The sequence below is a fragment of the Leguminivora glycinivorella genome, chromosome 21 (assembly GCF_023078275.1).
Source record: "Leguminivora glycinivorella isolate SPB_JAAS2020 chromosome 21, LegGlyc_1.1, whole genome shotgun sequence".
Lineage (NCBI taxonomy): Eukaryota > Metazoa > Arthropoda > Insecta > Lepidoptera > Tortricidae > Leguminivora > Leguminivora glycinivorella.
The window spans coordinates 5,506,536-5,529,385 of record NC_062991.1 but is presented as its reverse complement, the minus strand read 5'-3'; the positions used below and the strand labels follow the sequence as shown (position 1 = coordinate 5,529,385).

The window sequence follows — 22,850 nt, the reverse complement described above, 5'->3', positions numbered from 1 at the left end:
TGAAGCCGAAAGTCTCGAGAAGTCTCGAGTTCGAGACTCTCGAGCAGAAACCCTAGTCGAGACTAGTACTTTTACGAACACGATCGGATCATTTTTATTTTCGTTATTAATAAAGTGTCCCTAAACCTATTGGTTTTTTAATTATTTATTCACTGCCTCCGCAAGACATTTGTTTTGTCTTTGTAAGGCAAAGTAAAGGTAGATCCTGTGGCGTTACTCGTTATTCTAACATTCGGTGAAGCAGCGTCATTAAAGTAAGTATAAAGTTATAATAAATAAGCAAGTGAACCCTGTAGGTTTTGATTGTAGGTGTATACCTAGTCATGGAAAGTAACAAAGGGAAATGTGTGCAGTGCAAGTGCAGTGTAACTAAGCATCTAGTATGAGGAGGCACACTGACATTTTATCCCGCCAGGCGGCGCTTCTGCAAGTGCCTAGCTAGTCATGTCACTGTCATTCATAAAGCTAGGAACATACTACGCGGACGTCCGTCGTAAATCGACCGCGGACGGGAATCTGGATAATGGAAATACACATAACCGTGCAAACTATCGGTCGACGGACGCGGACGTGGCCTTGAGCGCATGGACGTCCGATCGAAATCTGGCTCGCTGGATGTTTTGTTCCGTGCACACTGATGGGTCGCGGTCGCGGTCGATTTACGACGGACGTCCGCGTAGTATGTTCCTAGCTTAAATTATTATATGAGAATGAAAAAAAAAATGTATATATTGAATATAGTATAGACTTGATCTCACGTATGAAATTTTTATCTGTGCAATGGACTAATACGGACGTGCTGTTGAAATAAGGGCGCGAGTACACGGTGCCACCTTCGCGCGGGTTTTACACCTCTCGTGTGTACAACTGCACATAGTGCAGAGGTGCGACGGCGGCGGAAGTGCGGGCTTTACGCGTCTAGTGTATTAAGGGCCCATTTAGATGATACGAGAACTCGCATATGAATTTTATTACATTGCGGTATTTGATGGCTGTGAAAAATTGTATGTATCCTCAATGCCCGCAATGTAACTAAAATCGCATACGAGTTCGCATGCCGTCTAAATCAGGCCTTAAATAACGCGGAGACGCAGCGGCGGTGCGGCACCGTGTACCTACTCGCGCCCTAATGATTGAGCTATGTCACAATAGTTTTTTTATTTCATTTACTCAGTTTCGAGCGTTAAAAAACGTCTATATAGAGCTAGCATTATCTTCTACGTACTATTCACTGTTAAATCCGTTTTTCTATCCGACACAAGATGTCATTACTGACGAAAATCTTGATTCATTTTATTAAAAAACGTCTTATTCTAGCGCAATAGACTTTATTTTTCAACAACTTAAAATCTTAAATAGTTTTTATTAACTGTCAATACAACATGTGGATAAGATGCTGATAGGCTGTCATCTAGGTTCTTCTATTCGACACGAGGTGTCATTACTGACGAAAATGTTTATTTGTTACACTAAATAACGTCTTATTTCAGCTTCCTTGGAGTTTATTTTACCAATTACTTAAAAATCTTTAATACTTTTTAGTAACTATCAAAGTCACACGTGGATAAAGTGGTGATAAGTGATAATTTGTCATTAGTAAAGTATTTGTTAAAATATGCTTTAATGAAACGGTTTTAGGATTTCTTTTTCAAACATTCTAACAATGGATAATTTTTGACTTTGAGTGTCAATTGAAGATAAGTGATAAAATGTGATTAATCATTTATTTTTCAAAATACACCTTATTTGGTTATGATTAAAACGTATTTTTAAAAAACTTTAAATATGTCGTTTTATCATTAGTCATTTATACGTTATCCTCATGACTTTTATATCGAATTTTATCAGTTATCGTTTTGTCAGATGTCAAGTGGATAACTGATAAACGATAAGTGACAAAACCATAATACGCCGGCAGAAAATATATTTTCCGGGGAATCATGAACTTTCAAGAAAAAAGCGTACACCCATCGTAAAGGCCGACAACGCACCTCCAACCCTTCTGGTGTTTCAGGTGTCCACGGGATAGAGTGACCGTTTACCATCACTACCATCAGGCGACCTGTTTGCTAGTTTGCCTGTATCGCATAAATAAGTTTTTTGCAAAAATTTCATTTTTGGCACAAGCTTTTACCGCCGACTGTACCTTTCTTTCAACAGTCATCTACTGCTCTCCGAGACGTTTCTAAAAACCCCTTACTCGATGGGGATACGACGTTTCATGACAGAGTTCCTGATGACCACCTTTCTGCTCCATCATCAGATCAGCTCCATGATACCATAATATTGCATTGTCACGTAATTTACATATGTGTGAAAAATTTCAGCTCAATCGGAAACCGGGAAGTGGGTCAAATTTAGCTTCTACGTTTTGACGCACACTTACATACTAACAAGGCAAGTTGAATAAAAGCTTGTAAAAATGTGAAGCAATGACGCGTCAGACGCGTGCAACAATTAATATCTGCCAAGATTAGAGCGATTCCGAGATAAGTGATAACATTGTGACATATCGATAGGGATAGTGGAAAGTGTTTGCTAACCCTTGGTGTCCACTACTGTTGAGCAATCAATGGAGAATGTGTGTTAAGTGCGATTATAATGTACTGTTTTATTGATAGAGAGATACTTGAGTAGTGAAAACATTGCGTTGAAATGTTATTTATATTTCTGAGTAAATACTGGAGATCTTTGAGGAAAGAACTGTATATTAAATATAAGTATAAATTGGTTTGTAACCCTCAAAGTGTATTGAAGAGCGGAGGCTTCTAGCGCAAGTAAATATCTTACTTAATAGAAGTCTTCTGTTTGTTTCTAGTTAATTATATTTATTTCATTTATAATAATTGTTGTGTTAAAGTGTAACCAATAAATCATTTTTCATTTCATTTTCATTCATTTTTATAAAATGTCTTTGACCCGTATATACTATATTTAAGGGAAGCAATAACTTCGTTTAGCGCAGCGGCCCAGCCGGAGGACAGAAAAACATAATTTACATAATTACAGAATATAACGAAAATCGATTTGTCGCAACAAAACCAAGACAAATCGGAAATGCGTACGAGGAAAATAGGAAATAATGCAAATGTAAGGGGAAAAGTCCTCAGAAAACATGTTGATAACCCATCATGTATCTATCACTAAGTTAAAGGTCAAAATATACTTCCATCTATTCTAGCCTAGTATACATAAAAGGAATAAAATAGTAGGTAGGTAACAGATTCATGCCTGGCATCCGTTGTCTCGTTGGGTCGACGACATCCGAAAAATTGCGGGTCACAACTGGATGAGACTACTTAGCTCAGGACCGGGAGAAGTGGCGTACTAGAAGAGAGGCCTATGCTCAGCAGTGGGCGATAAAGGGCTGATACGATGATGATGGATTCATTAGACCGTACCAAAAAAGTATCAAAATGTTCACTAGCAATTTTCACCGAAATCAAAAGAAAGCTATATTTAACTAGCAAAAAGGTGTTTTCTGGGAAAACGGTTATATTCGAAGCAATTCGAAGACAAATATAATTTATAAAATACACATATTTGCCATTTTCCTTAGAAACAAGCTTCTATAAAATCACAAAACAATTGAAACGTGATAAATACAAATAAAAAGGAGTGTACAAGTTTCTAATGGGTCGGCAACGCGCATGTGACAACCCTTGAGTTGCAGGCGTCCATAGCTTACGGTGACCGCTTTCCATCAGGCGGGCCGTGTACCTGTTTGCCACCGACGTGGTATAAAAAAAGTCTTGGCACGCAATACCTTTTTGTACCTTTTCGCGTGGAAACTCTAGGTCCATGGGGTCCCAGCACAAGTTTTTTTCCGAAATCGCAATGCGTCTGGTTGAGATAACTTGTGACCGAAGAGCTGGCGCCTTCCTCGCTCAACGTATCAGCATTGCGATACAGCGAGGTAATGTCGCCAGTATCTTTGGTACAATGCCTCAAGGGCGTATTTTAGATATAAGCTAGATTAAGTTCAGTCTTAGTTTTTTATATAACTATATAAATATATGTTTAGTGTAAATAAAGATTTTATCATTGATAAGATCATAAGAAACATAAAATAATGCAATTTTTATTACTTAATCAGTCACCCTGATTACCATATCAATTACTTTAATGAAGTTAAGATATTCTCACGAAATCCGTGCATAAAACTAAACTTTAAACATTAGCTACGGTACTTCACGATAAGACAATAATGTATAATTATTACGACCGCTTTAACTATGTGCTTATGGTTTTTAAAATGCTGTGCAGAGTTAATTTGCATTGATAAGATTAATAGGACCTTTTGTGTCATAAGGTAAAATAAACTTATGAATATTAAAGTTTTATACATCGTGATTTTTATGATTTGGTTAAATTCGACACGTCGTCGAAGTGTCTACGTCACTCGCTCGCGGTCGCGCGTTACGGCTCAGCCACGACATTAGTCTAAGCGCGGCAGCGGTGAGCGGCGGCCATACATTAGAGCGAGACACAGCGATGGGACTTTTCATTCGTACGTATGGCTGCCGCTCACCGCTGTCGCGCTTAGACCAATGTCGTGGCTGGGCCGTTAAGTACCTACACGCTAGCCGTTCATTCGAATGAACAAGTGGCCGAGGGGTGTCACGCGCCTGCCTGTGTAGTCGCGTGGCATGTACCTACTATTCTTCTGAGTTTCGCGTAGGAACTTATTAGTATTAGTTAAATAAAGCATAGTTAACATAGTAAATATTGGCACGCGTTTAGCGACGAATAAAAATAATATATTTAAAAATTAAAAAAAACTGATAATCACATCTTAATTTTAATACGTTGATAACTCTATATTAGAAATTTGGTTGATCTAACTTTTTGCGTTTATAAGTTATTGATGATGGACGTTGACCGGCGAAAATGCACTGTGAACAAATACGTGAAAAATCCCCTTGGTCTGGGTCGATGATGAATACTATTTTCAGAAAAGTCCGTAATTTTGTGCATAAACATACTGAATGATTGAAATATATGTGACACGCTATAAATTAATAAACGATCTTTTATATTCTGCAATAAAAAATATTGTTTACTTTTTTCTTTTCATTTAAAAATTAAATTCCTCCCATCGCGTACCAATTCTAAATTAACTATGCTTTAAAGCGTAGGTATTTGTCGTTTTGCGGGCAAGTGAAGAATCTGTTACGTTAGTAACTTATTAATAATCTGTGGTTGAGGGTTATTAACAGAAGCTACCCGGGCGAAGAACACTAAGTAGTTGGATAAACTTTATCGCATCGGCGCGTCTCTATCGCACTTACAAATAGTGCGATAGGGACGGCCTGATGTTTTATCATTTAACGCGCGACCATGCTAGTCAATTAAGGCGTGTATCGCTTTCTGTTTAATTCGATATTTTTTGCTTCATAGGTAATATACATAATAATTTTAATTAATAACTGCGGAACCTTAAGAATAACAGTCATAAAGGCGTAGAATAGTTATCTGACAGGACATGACAAATTAAATATCTAGTTAAGATTAGAAAGTAATAAGGGTAATAGACTTGTTCAGTACGCACAATTTCGCCTCGTCTGTTATGACCTAGCACACTACTTTGTATGATAATGTACTATTAAAACTATAATGTGGATTAATCCTGATCCAAAGATGAAATATCTATGATCATACCTACGCTTATTATACCTAATTGTACGGAAATACATAGATACGCCAATTAAGGTGTACCTGTGCCAAGCAACGCCTGTTTTCAATCTGTCTACTTCAAAATAGTTAATTATCTACAAATCTGCATACAAAGTTAGGTTATCGTGATTATTCTTCACTAACCTCAAATAGAACGAGATGATCATAATCTTACCACGACACGGATCACACGGTCAAATAAAGTCAGGTCATTACCTCATTATCATTATCGATCTAAGCCTCCGCCACACATAAAGCGTTTTAATAGCGTAGCGTTAGCGGTGCGGAATGCGCGCGCATTCTGCTCGCAATCCGCGCTTAGTTCCCGCCGGCGTCCGTTGGGCGCAACGGCAGACCCCATCGTCCGGCGCACCGCTATCATTGCGCTCCGCTAACACTACGCTCACAAAGCGCGCATGTATGGCCGAGCTTTAAGTGTGAGGCCTTAGTGGACGCTCGGTGTGGACCGGTCAGCGGGGCGGGCAAGCGTGCATACAATCTATTTAAAAGTGTTCTCAAAAAGTGGCTTATTGGTAGAGTATTCTACAGCATGAAAGAGTTTGATGCTTACGACAATAGTGAATTCATGTATTAATTAGTTATAGTTTTTTTTTTTTTTTTTTTTTACTTTTAATGTAGATAATATTTAGTTATTGTTGAGGGGCTATCCGGGTTGTGGATGCTTGAATATGAACTCCAAAGAATTGTTACTATGATTTTAATTATAAAAAAAATATATACAAAAATGTAAAGAGCCGAGTCATGGCCGCGGTGGCTAGTAAGTAAGTCAATCCCGAAGATGGCTGCTCCCCGCTGTCACCTCACCCCGCGGTCGCCCTGTTGGAGTGGTACGCGACAGTTATAGAAATATAGATAGTTTAGTTATTAGTTATAGTTTAGTGTAAGGAAATTATATTGTACGTCCGTGATGGATAAACTGTAGGTTCTCAAATTGTAGTATTGTAAATATCTTTGTACACAGTTATACAATGAATCATATCTTATCTTATCTTATCTTATCTTATCTTATCTTATGCAGCGTCGACTCAGGACACTTGTATCAGCTTCAATTGTTTGACAATGCACGCTGCACGCCCGCCCCGCTGCACGCCTAACATGAGCGTGCAATCAGGCATCCGGGGGGGGTCATGGGGGTCATGACCCCCCCCTGCAGCCTAAGTTGGCCATACAAATAGACCACGTGACCCCCCCTGGGGCCCCGGGCCTTTACCACGTGACCCCCCCCCCTGGGCACGAAGCTGGATCCGCGCTTGCACTCAGGCCTCACACTAAGAATCTAATCGTCCTCTAGTCAGGTCATCATAATGATCTAATCACCAGATTATTTGAACAGTCACGCGGTTACGTGATTCAGGGCTTTGTAATCTTATGAGGTAAGAAAATGGGTCATATCATATGTTATTATTTATTCAGGTCTCCCGCGATACGCGATACAGGCCTGGCCAAGGGACCTCTGCAGGCCTAGCACATGATGGCCGCGAGAGTATGTCGCCGCGAGATAGACTACCTGTCCTTATGCCATTAATACAATTAGACAAAGACGTGTCATCTATCTCGCGGCGACATACTCCCGCGGCCATCATGTGCTAGGCCTACTGCTGCTTCTGTATACGCAACGCTTTGCGCATTACTATATAATAACTCTGTACCATTTTTGTAACCTTTCTTTTATATGTGCAATAAAAAATTATCTTATCTTATCTTAAAATTTAGCTTGTAAATATATCGATGGCCGATCGTAACATCTGGCAGATCGGAGAAATTCCGGGAAATTTTCTTGGTTTTCGAAACAACAGGGTGTATTTTCTCTAATTTGCCATCTAAAGATTTTGCATCTGAAGTAACCCAACTAATAGATATTCTGTGTTATGTGTTTGTGCATGCGTGTGTGTCTGTATGTCTGATAGCAGGTGTATACGGCTTATACTTGTCAGTCAGCGATGTCAGTCAGTCAGTCTTGTTATTATATGAGTTCGTTGTTGTCAGTAGTTTAGGCATTTTTTTGCCCGACAGATTGCCCGCACAAGTCCTCAGAACTCTCGCCAGAAAGTGCATGGTTTGTCGGCATCCGCCTCTCGAACAGAAGTCTACATTTACGCGTATTTCTTAGGCCTCATGGACCTATGATAAGTAGATAATGATAGTACTGGTATAATATACTCACGCCAGAAAGTGGTTGTTTTTCGGCGTCCGCCTCTGTAATCTTCTTGTCCGGCGGATCGCCCGGACAGAAGTCCCCGTTGCTGTTTATTGACCCCATGGTGACCTCTGTTTCTCCGAGTTTCTCATCTGTGTACAAAAAAAGAGGTAAAATTAATATTTTTTTTTCTTAGAGATCTCATTTCCAGGAGGAGGATTTATTTTACTCCCATGAGAAACTTGCAATGTTAGTTGCACTTTTAACATGTGTAGCTTCACTTGATGTAAGGACTAAACTGAAATAGATACCACCCGGCCACCGGTGGTTAAGTGGTTAAAACGTTAGCCGCGTAAGCTAAAGACCTTGGTTCGATCCCCGGCTCGACCACCTGTAGACACGGTCGCTTTTTCTTTTGGGTTTTCTATTCTATTTCAGTTTACAATTTTATTTGTATCTAGTTGCAATTGAAAAGTGCAGCTACCAAATATTAGCATACTGACATAATATGTATTACGTAGTAAATAGTCACTTCTATAGTCTAACCACCTAATATTATTTGCAGAAGTAGTGAATAATTGACCTATTCCCTGTAGTTTTAGCAGTTGAACCATTGGGAATTTTCTTCCCAATAGCCTTACTGATTGTAAGACTTTGCTTTCTTTGTACGAAACCAGACGCGACAACTGTTTCGACGGGGTTCCTATTTCTAGATTGTTTGCCCTTTGGCCTTCGCTCTAGCCCTTACTATCAGTAAGTCTATTGGGAAGAAAATTCCCAGTTGTTCAACTGGTAAAACTACGCGGTAAGACTAGAGGGAATAGCCTGAATAATGACTTGACTTGAAGTATGTATCAATCAAGTCAAGTAGACAGTGGCTCCGTGATTTACGTGCGTCATAAAAGGAATAAACACTTGAGATATCATCTTCTCATCTCATGATGAGAAGATGCAATACGAAGAAAGATGACAGAAGCTGAAAACAGATTGATCTTAATATTTAGATTTGTGACGTTATCTGGGTAAAGGGACCTTAATGTCGATGGCGCTTACGGCGTTATGAGCGGTGTTCGTATACAAATATAACACCGCGGGACGTAAGCGCCACTGACGATCCGATGACAGCACATTTGTCACTTTTAGGGTTCCACACTGAGAGAAAATACAACCAGTTTTCATGTTCGTTCAACAAGTTTTTTGGTTATAATAGCGCCTACGTGCTCTTTGGTTCAAACAACAAGCTACTTGTCATTTGAATCGGCAATATATTTGAATCAACAAGTCGATTTTATAAAAACAACCTGACACAACAATATTGTTTTAAACATACATTTAGCTGATTCAAACGGATAAACCGCAACAAGTCGAACTTGTTAAATTCACAATGCAAATTTCTCTCAGTGCAGGACTTCCAGATCCAAAATAGGAAAAGCTATAGGTAATGGGCTACAGATGTACTGCGAAAAGGGTTTCCTTCGTATTTTTCCAGAAAACCTGTGTGGTTAAGAATTTCACCACCCCTTTCTTCCCGTGGGTGCCGTAGAAGGCGACTATGGGATATGGGTTAAATTGTGGCGTAGGCGAGAGGCTGGCAACCTGTCACTGCAATGTCACAGTTTCGTTTCTTTCAACCCCTTATTTGCCAAGAGTGGCACTGAAGCTTTAGTAGTTTCATGTGTTCTGCCTACCCCTTTATGGGATACAGGCGTGATTGTATGTATGTATGTATGTATGTTTTCCAGAAAAGTTCGTATTTGTCATGCTAGTTCAGTCAATTGCAGTACATCTTGTACTGAGACTGACTGAAATAGCATGACACGTTCGTACATTTTCGTAACAATACGAAGGCAAATCTTTTCGCAGTACATCTGTAATTAAGTTTTATTTAATCTGAAAATGTTTAGTCTCTAGTTTGGTTTGGGCTAAAAAAACTCCAGTGTCAGTTTATAAGTTTTACTTTTTTTTGTCTTTGCTCAGTGTTGTGACAACAAACGATTTTTCTTTTTTTCGAAAAGGAACCCTTATTGTGTCGTTGTATCCGTCTGCCCTATCTGTTCGTCCCTATGTCACAACCATTTCACTTAATAACTATAAAAAAGGTACTTATATTTTGATATGATTTGTAACTTAAGTATTGAGATTGAGCTAGTTATGCGGATCTACAGCTGGGCGTTTTTCAAAATAAATCTCGAATATCGAATTTCTCTCATTCTTCTCAAAATCGCGAGCTGATTCGATCCTGACGATAAAAAAATGTGTAGCAACAGGGACTACGAGTGTGACGTATTAGAAACTCGAATTTTGTATGAAAAATTTGGGCCACATTCTTTTATCGTCGGGATCGAATCAGCTAGTGATCCTGAGAAGAATAACCCTAAACACGTCCAGATCTGGTGAAATTCGATTTTTCGAGATCATCATCATCCTCCTTGCGTTATCCCGGCATTTGCCACGGCTCATGGGAGCCTGGGGTCCGCTTTGACAACTAATCCCGTGGACACTAGTTTTTACGAAAGCGACTGCCGTCTGACCTTCCAGCCCGAAGGGTAACTAGGCCTCATTTGAATTAGTCCGGTTTCCTCGCGATGTTTTCCTTCACCGAAAAGCGACTGGTAAATAGTTATCAAAATATCATATGACATTTCGCACATAAGTTCCGAAAAACTTTATTCCGCCGGGGTTCGAACCCGCAACCTCCTAAGCTACCAGCGCTTTTTTTTTTCGAGATTTATTTGTCGAGATTTATTTTGAAAAACAACCAGCTACGGAACCCGCATGATTCAATACATACTTTATCCGATTTTATCTTTAGATAACGGCTGCACGTGCAGTGCACGCTAAGATAAATATTCGTAAGTAAGAAGTAGGTATTAAAAAATACCTTTTCTCAAACATGCAATGAAATATTGTCTTTACGTTCCTGAAAATGGGCTGGGAAGTATCGCTTTTTGGGCGCAACAACTCGAGAGGACTGTAAAGGGATTTCATATTATTTTTTAGGCCTAGGCCTGAAAGTAACTTTTTTTATAAAATATTGTCCTTTAGAGCATTTTTTTTATTTCATTGTATGTTTGAGAAAAGCACTATACATGCCTCGGCGTGAAAACGGATTCCCGGCCTCGTATCCCTATCCGGTATATACCCACTTGGCCCGAAATCTTCATTTTCCCGGCCTCTGATGTAATGTACTATATCATTATCAGTATTATCCATGCGCGGATCCAGGGGGGGGGGTCATGGGGGTCATGTCCCCCCCCCTGGAGCTTAAGTTGGCCATACAAATAGACCACGTGACCCCTCCCCCTGGGGCCCCGGGCCTTTACCACGTGACCCCCCCCTGGGCACGAAGCTGGATCCGCGCTTGGTATTAAATAAATAAATAAATAAATATTATAGGACATCCTTACACAGATTGAATGAGCCCCACGGTAAGCTCAAGAAGGCTTGTGTTGCAGGTACTCAGACAACGATATATATAATATACAAATACTTATATACATAGAAGACATCCATGACTCAGGAACAAATATCTGTGCTCATCACACAAATAAATGCCCTTACCGGGATTCGAACCCGGGACCGCGGCGTGGCGTATTATACTACATTATTGACTTTATTGACGACCGGTCTGGCCTAGCGCGTAGTGACCCTGCCTGCTAAGCCGCGGTCCCGGGTTCGAATCCCGGTAAGGGCATTTATTTGTGTGATGAGCACAAAATATTTGTTCCTGAGTTATGGATGTTTTCTATTTATATAAATATGTATTTATCTATATAAGTAAGTATACCTAGCACCCATAGTACAAGATTTGCTTAGTTTGGTGTTAGCTAAGTTGATCTTGAGGTCCCCCACTATTTATTTATTTGTGCAATATGTTTGGCCTAGGGTCCATTAATAGTTATTTGTTATACAAGGGGGCAAAGTTGTATTTTAACGCCGAGCGTGGAATTGAAAAACGAGCAAGTGAAAGGATTCTATAGTTGAACCACGAGCGAAGCGAGTGGTTCGAGAATAGAATCCTGAACTTAGCGAATTTTTCAATACACGAGAAGTAAAATACATTTGCATGTGTAACACAAAACTTTTCCCCTCACTATAGCGAGGAAACTACAACGCAAAAAATGCGTTTATCACTGCTTCCAGTAGTTCCACAGGTGATAAATCATCTTCAATCTAGATTTACCTATTTTTATCAATTGTAAAGCAGTTAATTTGACTATATTCAAGGTCAAATTACTTTACCCACTAGTGGATAAAATGTGTTTTTACCCGCTGGTATTAAAGGATAAAACACGTGTTTCCGAGCTAGTGAGGGGAAAAGTATTTTATATCACTACATAGTATAAAACAAAGTCACTTTTTCTGTCCCTATGTCCCTATGTCCCTTTGTATGCTTAAATCTTTGAAACAACGCAACGGATTTTGATGCGGTTTTTTTTAATAGATAGAGTGATTCAAGAGGAAGGTTTATATGTATAATAACATCCATTAAATAGTGGAGAAGTACTGTTATTTTTGAGGTTTCTAATGTGATGTCGTAAATAATTACATGCGGGTAAATTATATTTATTTGTCTACCCCGAACATTTATATAAATTAATATCGGGTAGTTTTGTGTTGTTTACATCTCCGGTGACATTTTGCTGGGACGTCAGTCTTCCGCGACCACGGCCAGTGCAACCTGGCCGAAACGTTGGGAAAAAAGGTAAAAATAATGTTAATTAATCGCTTTCGACCTGTATGTGACTTTAAATATGTGTACAAAGCGCGAGAACTTAGTGTTATCTTGATAAGGGATAGGGATAGCGATAGGAATAGCGATAGGGATAGCGATAGCCATAGCGTTAGCGATAGCGATAGCGATAGCGATAGCGATAGGGATAGAGATAGGGATACGGATAGGGATACGGATACGGATACGGAAACGGATACGGATACGGATAATATGGGTATCGTTAGAGGGATACGGATAATCGGTCGGCGGTCTCTTACAATCAAAGTGCTCTAAGACGATCGTTGTTTGCTTGCTTGAAGATTACGTTTGCGATAAGTATAAGCAAAATGTAAAAAATTGTAAGGGATAATAGAAAAAAGTACTTTTTACCCACCGATCATATAGTGTCGAAATACGGGCTATGTGGGATGTTTATAAAGGTTTCCCCAGCGTATATAGAATTACCTACGCTGTGGTCGATGTGTGATATTTCTACAATCATTGCAAGCAAAAGTATTATGTGCAATCGAAATAATCGCAGATAAATATACCAGAGAAACCTAAGGATCCAAATGAAAATCTTAATGAATACTTTTATTACGCGGGCGAAGCCGCGGGTAAAAGCTAGTTAATAATAAACCAGAAGTACGTGTGAGACGAATGATGTATTGTCCAAAAAGAAGCATTATATATGTAACCATGGAAACTATGAATAAATTAATGTTGCTAGTCTTATACATGAGTATACAAACTACATTCTGCAACAGTTATGTTTTTATGATTCATACTCGTACTTATGTAATCTTACGCATTGACTGTTTACCATTGAAATTTTTCAATTAATAATTCGGACAGAACTAATAAACATGTTGCAACTTTACCGCAGTAAAAACCGCATGCTCCTTCAAATCGGTGTGATAGCGTTGCATTCAGCTTTTTACAACGACAAGGTTCTAAGTGCACTGGGGAAAGTTAACCAGGTCAGAAGCATCAAGGTTCCGAGTCGATTTTGTTTTGTTGTTATACGTAACAGTGTTATTCGGAAAGCTGACCAACTGTTGTGCCTCAAACCAGTGTTACGTGCAAAGTATGTGTGCGAAATGTCATTTGATATTTGCCAAATCGGCGAAGGAAAACATCGTGAGGAAACCGGACTAATTCCAATATTTAAGGTCTAGTTTACCCTTCAGGTTGGAAGGTCAGATAGCAGTCGCTTTCGTAAAAACGCCTACGCCAAATCTTGGGATTAGTTATCAAAGCGGACCCCAGGCTCCCATGAGCCGTGGCAAATGCGAGGATAACGCAAGGAGGATGACGGTGATGATTCAAATATATAAGGTCCTAATTTATTAGATGCAGATATTTTTACAGCTGATAGTACTCGGTCTCTGGAATATATTAAACCGTGAAACATTATAGCTTTTACGATGATTTTTTGGAGAAAACGGAAAAACAAATTTGCTACGTAAGAACACCCTGTTTATGTGATTATTAAATGAAAACTCATTGAACAGATTCTAGTACCTCTTTTACGTACCACTTAACTGTAACTGGCCACTTCAATGACATGTGCAGTTTTCCCGCCGAACCTTTACGACATTTACAACAAACAATTGTTGACATGACAGACAGTGTTATTGTGACATGTGATAATGCACATGATGATTTTTTTTAGACGAAATTATAATTAATGTTTTTGTTAGGAAAATGAAATCAAAAAAGTTACATGAAAAGATTTCTTAATTTATATTTAAAGTTAATTATTTTAATGTAAAGTATCATGTGTTAAAATATCTGCAACTAATAAATTAGGACCTTATATACAGTTTTGCCTAACTAACTGACTTCAAAGCGCAGTAACAAAGCAAATAGAATGTTATTATGAATGATTATACATGGATGTTATTAGTGTTATTACGCACCTTAAGGTCAGGTTATACTAGCCACGAACTTAAAATTGATTGTAATATTTGTGAATAAATGTAACAGTAGTAATGGTATGTAGGCCAATAGGTTTTCGGCCTAAACTTATTTGTGTACAAAGACACAATTAAGTTTCCTACGATATGCAGGTCTTATCGATTTACACTACAAATTACGCTTGATATGACATAGGAATAGTACTTTATTTTAGTAGTGGTTGTACCTAATGATAATGAAATAGTACTGTAAGGGTCCCTGTAGCGTTTTTCCATACAGTTGACCCGACGCTACGCTCGCGAGACGTTGGAGGGGGGGGGGCTAAGAAGGGATGGCCTATTCGTGAAGGGGATTAGGGATATTGATACTGCACTCTATCTACATATCCATTGTATAAGATAAGTTTTCTACAATAATTATGTACTTACAAAAATATGTCGGAAATTGCGGAAACTTCCACCGCCCATTTTGAGGAGGTTAGAAAGAGACAACAAGTAGCCTATGTCATTCTCCATCCTTTCAGCTATCTTCACTCAAAAAGTCACGTCAATACGTTGCTCCGTTTTGCCGTGAACAACGGACAAACAAACCGACACAAACAAACAGACCATTTATAATATTAGTATGGATTTAAACGATTGATTACTTTAAATAAGTGACTGAATTGAGAATGAGATGAGATGACAAACAGATTTTGGTATGAAATAATAATACAAAATGTATAAATTAAAATAAAAAAATTGTAAGGCAGTTTTGTAGCACCCAAGGAGTATTTATTCTGCGTTTAGTATTTTTTGTGTTTATTGCCATCAAATTATTTACATTTATCAAGGGATTAATATTGACTCAGTTGTGCTCCTAACTGTATGGCACGCGTGTTCAGTGGACACATATGGCACTAGTTACATGCGCGGATCCAGGGGGGGGCGTCATGGGGGTCATGACCCCCCCTGGAGCCTAAGTTGGCCATACAAATAGACCACGTGACCCCCCCCTGGGACCCCGGGTCTTTACCACGTGACCCCCCCCTGGGCAAGAAGCTGGATCCGCGCTTGACTAGTTAAGTGTTAAACATGGAAAATATTCCGATTAGTTGAAATTGCCCCCGTCTAAATTGTCCGGTGAACATCCTATGACTATGACTGTTTCTGAATGCCTGATCAAGTGATCAACTACTCGTTCTGTTTGACATTCTAAAAGATTCGAATTTCAAATCGGGGACTACGAGCCCCAATGCAAATGATATCGTCTAGTCACACTTCAACGTGCGATATTTATTTCCGAAACTGGTATTTAAACCCAGATTGACTTTGATGATAAATGGAATACACGACACACTAAGCTATTAAAACTAGTTTAATCTTGCGCCGTACAAAATGCCCTAATGTTATATGTTTTAATATAATCATATCATAAAAATAACATATCTAAAGCAAAAAAATACGCCTAGTTCATATTTGAGGCATAATAGGTCGTCTATTTTAAATAAAAATAGTTTAGTAAGATTAATATTATACAATAATATTTTAAATTGAATTAATAATATTATAAGTCGTTTGATATGATATACGGCTACATAAAAAGGTAAATTCTGTAAAAAATATAATTATTCTACAACATTTTTATACCAAAATAGCAAGAGGTAAGTCGGTGCCTGAATCAGTGAGGAAAATTATAATTTCCAGTAACAATAGCGGCAAATCTACGTTCCAAAATATCCAAAGACCTTTTTTTGCCAAGATCTACGGCGCATACAATCATCCAGCATCAACTGAGACGGTTCCGTGTTTTAGTTGATGCTGGATGATGACAAAGACTGTCTTGAACGCAAGGTGTAGTTTCCAGCATCTTTAAATGATTTGGGGCTGTATGTCGGCACAGGGTGTGGGATGTCTGCAATTTATAGATGGAACCGTCAATGCAGAGAAATACAAAAGCATCTTGGAATAGAGTTCACTACCGTCTATAAGAAAGTTCAAGTATATAAATGGATTTACTTTTCAACGAGATGGTGCCTTATGTCATACTGGCAAGACAACGATGGAGTGGCTGAAACAAAAACAAATTCCTACCATATCATGGCCATCCAGCAGTCCAGACTTGTCTCCCATAAAAACTTTGTAGTGGTAAATGAAGAAAAAGTTGCGAAAAGATCCTTCTAAATCCAAAGCTGATTTTAAGGAGAAACTTGTGGGTGTCTGGAATGGAATAACCCCTGAGGAGTATAGACAGTTGGTAGATACAATGCCGCTCAGAATTAAGGCCGTTTTAGATGCAAAAGGTGACGCCACCAAGTGGTAGTTGTTCTTTTCTGCATCGGCTACGCTGAAGACGAACTTTTTTGCGAGTGTTACATTTGGTGAAATTATGTTTTTTTGTTTACTAGTGAGGAAAATTGTTAATTTATGTTTTGAATAAATAAAATATGCATTATAAGCTCTCTTGTTTTTATGTTACATGTTCTACTAATCATCTAATTCATCCTGAATTTTGAGGTCGAAGTTAGGACATAATATTTTTTTCATACTAGACGATATCATTTGCATTGGGGCTCGTACCATGTACTGTCAGGCAAGAAAGTGGTTTACCACTTTACGATATTATTTTTAAACACATAAGGTCGAACAGTGGTAAACCACTTTTTTGGCTGACTGTACCATAATATTGTAAACGAAATTAATTTTTTTTATTAAGCAGAAACGTCTGCACACGATTCTAAACATTTTTATATTAAAGGAAACTCCAAGACGTGTGTACAAAAGGAAAGGCATGGAAAGATTTGCGAAGTCCGGCGTGGCTTCCGTAACTCAATTGGTAAGAGCATTGCACGGATTGCAAAAATGGTGCGGGTTCAAGTCCCGCCGGAAGCGTAAATTTTTCCATTTTTTCCTTTAATATAAAAATATTGTAAACGGTTGTGTACCCCTAATGAAACTTCTTAGATTATATTTGTAAGCGAACAGATGGCTTCGATGCCCTGCCGTGTGGTGTGGGGCTCTTGCCCACTGCCTGCTGTTTCAAAAGCATTCTTACACATTTTCACATTATTTTATCATATTATATCGGATGTGGGATTATATCCTATGTATTAAAGGCGACATCTTTGACATCCTACATCCGATATCGGATCGGAGAATATGAAAACGCTCTAAACATGATAGCAAATAAGCTAAATCTCTTTTATGGGTAATGAAATGCTTAAAATCTATTAAATGGTGAATTAGTGAGTTAGTTTTCTACTAACGTAGATAGAAATGGAATTTTCTAACACATATTTGGTCCATTTGATGTCTCAAATAAACACATAATTAAATTTTTAATTAAGATTTCAATGTGGAAAAGTGGAAATTTGAAACGTGTGACGATAAATTATAACACGAGCGTTAGAAATAATTTAATTCGACACGAGTGTTTTTAGAGTACACTACAGTATATAAGTAAGTACTTTTTCTACTCCAGCACTTAAATCTGTCAATTAGATTATTGTCAGCGGTATCCAAATTAAGTTCATTTGAGTAACGATGAGAAAGTCTATTTGTCTATAGGTTCATAGGATTACTGCTAGCAGTAATCATATGAATATAGGAGTTCTGTTAATTTTTTTTTTAAAGCACAACTTCCATTTATCAGGTATGTTTTCATTTACAGTAATAAGTAACTTTTAATAAATAATATAATATTTAGGTTCATAATTTAAATCAAGATGAAAAAATAAACTTAAATGCGTTTTACATATTAGATATTGCAAAACAAAGGTAAAAATCATAAGTTTATCCAATAATTTTACATTCGACATTTAAATATTCTTGAACGCAACCACATTTTTCGTAATTGAAAACCGGCTTATTTTCTATTTCTCTTGTCTATGGTATGTTTGACATTTGTAAACTTATCACGAAACTATTTGAACTATTTCGGTGGTGTGTAGTTTGTTTTAATTCGACGTTATTGTGCAAAAACATAAGTAATTATGAGTGATTCTGGTGAAAAATTCGCTTCCGAAGAAATCAAGGCTATGGGCGCTCAAAGTGACTGACAATTTGTTACATGAAAAGTCAGATAAAGCGTACCAAAAATGTTATGATTGTTTTGACATGGAAATTGCAAAAAAATGTTTCAACTTTCTCTGAAACGGCGTTGTTGGCATATTTTGAAGAATTGTGCAACAAGTTCTCGCCATCAACATTGTGGACAGAATACTCAATGCTACGACGATCCACACAAATATTCCCATTCATTACATGAAGTAAGTAACTAACCCATTTTATTATTCTCGAATAGGTATGTATGTGGCTGTCGTAGAAAAAGTATAGTATACAATCGTAACATTATGAAGGCTATAAAAGTCTCGTACCTTACTTAGGCCACTCGGCAAGCCTTCGTGGCCTAACCGCGGTACTCAACTTTTATAGCCTTCATAACGTTACCGTTATATAATATACTATAGTCGTACATCGTTATGATGATACGGTGCTTTAAATTTTCGACAGGCAAATAAGTATAGACCTGAATAAATAATTAAATATAGTGTAGAAATAAAAGGAGGAAGTTGCATAAATGACTTTTCGATATTTGAAATGAAACAAAAGCGATGAACTAAAATAGCAAACATGCTATTTTAGTTCATCGCTTTTGTTTCATTCTTCCTTCTGAACAGTAAACGTTCTAAATTTGAATGTAAAAACTGTAAAAAGGGTTGGTTGTCGATATGGTAGGTAAAGTAAAAATTGAGATGCAGTAGAAGAAGACTTAACGGGTTAGCAAATGCTAAAATAGAAAGGAGCCCCCCCCCTTCTAATTTGGGATTTCTAGTTTAATATTGCTAGTATTATTAACTAGATTTATCGAAAAAAATTGCCCATTAAGAACAACTCAGTGAAAAGATATTGCGAAGAAATCTTTAAAGTCGAGGTTCCGCTCTCGACTATTTCCTCCTTCAAAACGTAATCAATCGTAACGAACTTTGAGAATCTGAATAACATTATTTTTATGGGATAGGAGGTAAACGAGCAGACAGGTCGCCTGATGATAAGCGATCACTGCTGCCCAATGAACAATGAAATACCGTGAAAAGTAAACGGTCATACTTTTTTTTGCCAATTGTTACCAATTTTGAATACCACACCTTTTTTTGCGCCATAATCAATAAGGCCGTTTTTAGAAATTTTTGATGGGCTCTAGTGTTTAAAAAAAAATCAAAAAAATCAAAACGGTCCGACACAGATAAAAATAATAGTAATCTTCAAAAACCAGGGAGGAAATATTCGAGAGCGTTTGTATGGAGAATTGACCCCTCCTGAAGCGTGTTATTGCTTATCGCTCCTAAACATATTATAGAAAACTTATGATATGGAAGTTGATAAACAACAACGTAGAATAGAATAGATAGACACTATCTGTTGACCGTCGAACATTATAATTACCACCACGTTTATGTTAAACACATGTCCTATGACAATATAACAATAGGACAATCATGTCAATAAAGTTAATAATGTACCATAAGTTAATTATGTACTAAATATACAGCGTGTGTATTTCATACGGGCGAATATTTGAATAACGATTAGTATTGGACCTAAGGAGCCCAACTACATGTTTTTTTATTGAATAGATGAGATTTTTTTTTCATACATAATAATTCAGCACGCAATGTATTACGTCCACATCAATTAGCGTACCTACCTATGTCATGTCAAGTTAATATGGACGGCGTACATTGCTGCTTGGTCAGATTTAAAAAAATAATTACTCTTAATTAATAACACTTTTTAATAAAATGATTATACTATATGATTTGTATAGTTAGATACTATAACTGGATACATTATTCACCCGTATGGAATCCACACGCTGTATATACGGACAACGTGCCATAAACATGTATTCACGACTTTATTGCTTACCTGTTAAGGTTGTTGATAAGTACATACTTTTGACACTTAGTCTGTGTCTATAGTTAATGCTTTGTCTGTACCATATCTTTTGTTAAATGGCAATTTGAACCTTAATGACTAGATATTAAGGTACACCGTTGGTTAAGTAAGTATAATATATAACGATTTATTTGTGTTTTTTCTGTATACTATTATGTACGATTGCGTTTTAACTACTGAGCTATTGAGCCAATAATTTATGTAAGAAAATAATGTAATTTTAAATACCCTTTGGATAGTGTATTAGAATATTAATAATTTATTTATAATTGAGACAGAGCTACAATTTCATTACTCACTGTGACTTTCACACTAGGCAAAGCCTGTATCGCGGAAGTCCGGTTACACACGACAGTTTAACATAAACGATTCGGCTATTATTGTCAAACATAAAAAGGAAAAAAAAAATACTAAATGCACCTTGCATTAGGGTATTTCCGAATGACAAAAATGATCTGCTAATTCCGAAAGGGGAATCTTGATATGATAGACATAATGGTCGGAATTACCCTAGTGCACTGAAATAAATGTCATATACAAAGAAAAAATGACCAAGGCCTCCAAATGTCCAAAGCTGGATTGGAACCAGCGTCCTCCGTTATCGCGACGGATGCCTCAAACCACTCGGCCATTCGGATTTTTTCTTTGTATATGACATTTATTTCAGTTTATAATTAAAATAGTAGTAATCAAATTATGTTCTATGGGGATAATTTAATTTGTTCTAAGAATTACCCTAGTGCACTTATACAAAATGTAACAATTTGGAAATATACAATTCTATTAATGCTAATTTATAACTCTCTTAACTGATATTATTTATACTCTTCCAGTGTTCGGATATCTCGTAGCATGGTAAGACAGTAGAGAACCGTGGAATCGATATTAACATTAAATTAAATTTATACTCATATATCCTCATGTTTGAAAATCGAACGAATCAAAACAAAAGCAACTCAATTCTATTTAACGTAGGTTCAAATTTCATCGTAGGTATTTTGTCCTATTATTAGGAATTGAACCCCAGGAGGATACTGATGAATACTCAATATTCTATTTAAAATTGCAAACGGGACTTAATCGCGTATTACTATGTTTTAATTTAAACACTAACCTCCGACGTTTCAAGGACGGCATTGTCCCCGTGGTTTCGGAGCAGACACGATCAGAGATTAAGTCCCGTTTGCAATTTTAAATATGTGTAAAAATCGTGAAAGTTTAAATCAGTGATTCAATATTCTAGTTGTCAAAGCGGACCCCAGGCTCCCATGAGCCGTGGCAGATGCGCAAGAGGCTGATGATTCAATATTCTAAAAATCGCTCCCATGAGAAGGACATCCATATCATAATAATATCATTTGATATTTGCCAGTCGCTTTTCGGTGAAGGAAAACATCGTAAGGAAACCGAACTAATTCCAATAAGGTCTAGTTTACCCTTCGGGTTGGAAGGTCAGATGGCAGTCGCTTTGGGATTAGTTGTCAAAGCGGACCTCAGGCTCCCATGAGCCGTGGCAAATGCCGGGATAACGCAAGGAGGATGACCCCCCCCCCCCTGGGGCCCGGGCCTTTACCACGTGACCCCCCCCCTGGGGACGAAGCTGGATCCGCGCTTTATGAAAGGAATCGGTAAAATAAACAAAATATCACTAGTGTCACTACATGTCTGTTACGTCACAAAGCTATGTTTTTCTGACGCATTATACGGAACGGCTATGTAATTACGAAATTCTTCGGAGCGTGAAAGTCATCTTGTCTACGCGCCCTGTTGGCCTAACCAAAGTTACAATTATTATTCCTCCACAGCGCATTGTAGCGGTGCAACTAATAACGAAAGAGCGGTAATTGGAATGACCACTACGTAGAGTGACCGATTGGCATCTCCACGATAAGATCAAGAAGGCTTGTCAAATAAATGCCCTTACTGGGATTTGAACCCAGGACCGCGGCTTATGGTTACTTTATCACAACACACTAGGCCATATCGCGATCGTCTAAAGTACCTATATTTAAATTCGACAATTTTTTAAACAATCTCTTTGCAATAACATAAAATACGGGGTTAAATGTCAGAAGTAAGGTAAATATTTACTTATAATACAAAGTTCGAAGAAGTAAATATAGGAATTATCTTTCCACAAATGTAAGTAGGTACCTTAAGTCAAGTACCGACAACAATACAGCTCTGAATACGATATGAATCGGATTGTCCTTATCAAAAATGACTCGACCTGTCATATCTCATTCATACAACTAGGAACGCGCCTCGTTCATATATTTGATGACCAGTGTCCGAGATGTGACAATAGAGCTGAATACGATATGAATCGGATTATCCTTATCAAAAATGACTAGGGTACATATTTCGAAAGTCACATAAAAATCACCATTATTTCCATCATATCATGATTCCCCTTTCGAAATTACCCGAGCATTTCTGTAATTTG

General features: G+C 37.7%; 1 protein-coding gene across 2 annotated transcripts in view; it reads right to left on the bottom strand.

The window, feature by feature from the left end:
* Positions 1-22,850, bottom strand: part of LOC125237347 (solute carrier family 41 member 2-like) — a 113,114-nt gene that overhangs the window by 50,341 nt on the left and 39,923 nt on the right. For both annotated transcript variants that reach the window (XM_048144341.1, XM_048144342.1), the window contains one exon: positions 7,862-7,986. In XM_048144341.1, coding sequence (XP_048000298.1) covers positions 7,862-7,986 — 125 coding nt within the window. The remainder of the gene's footprint in view (positions 1-7,861; positions 7,987-22,850) is intronic.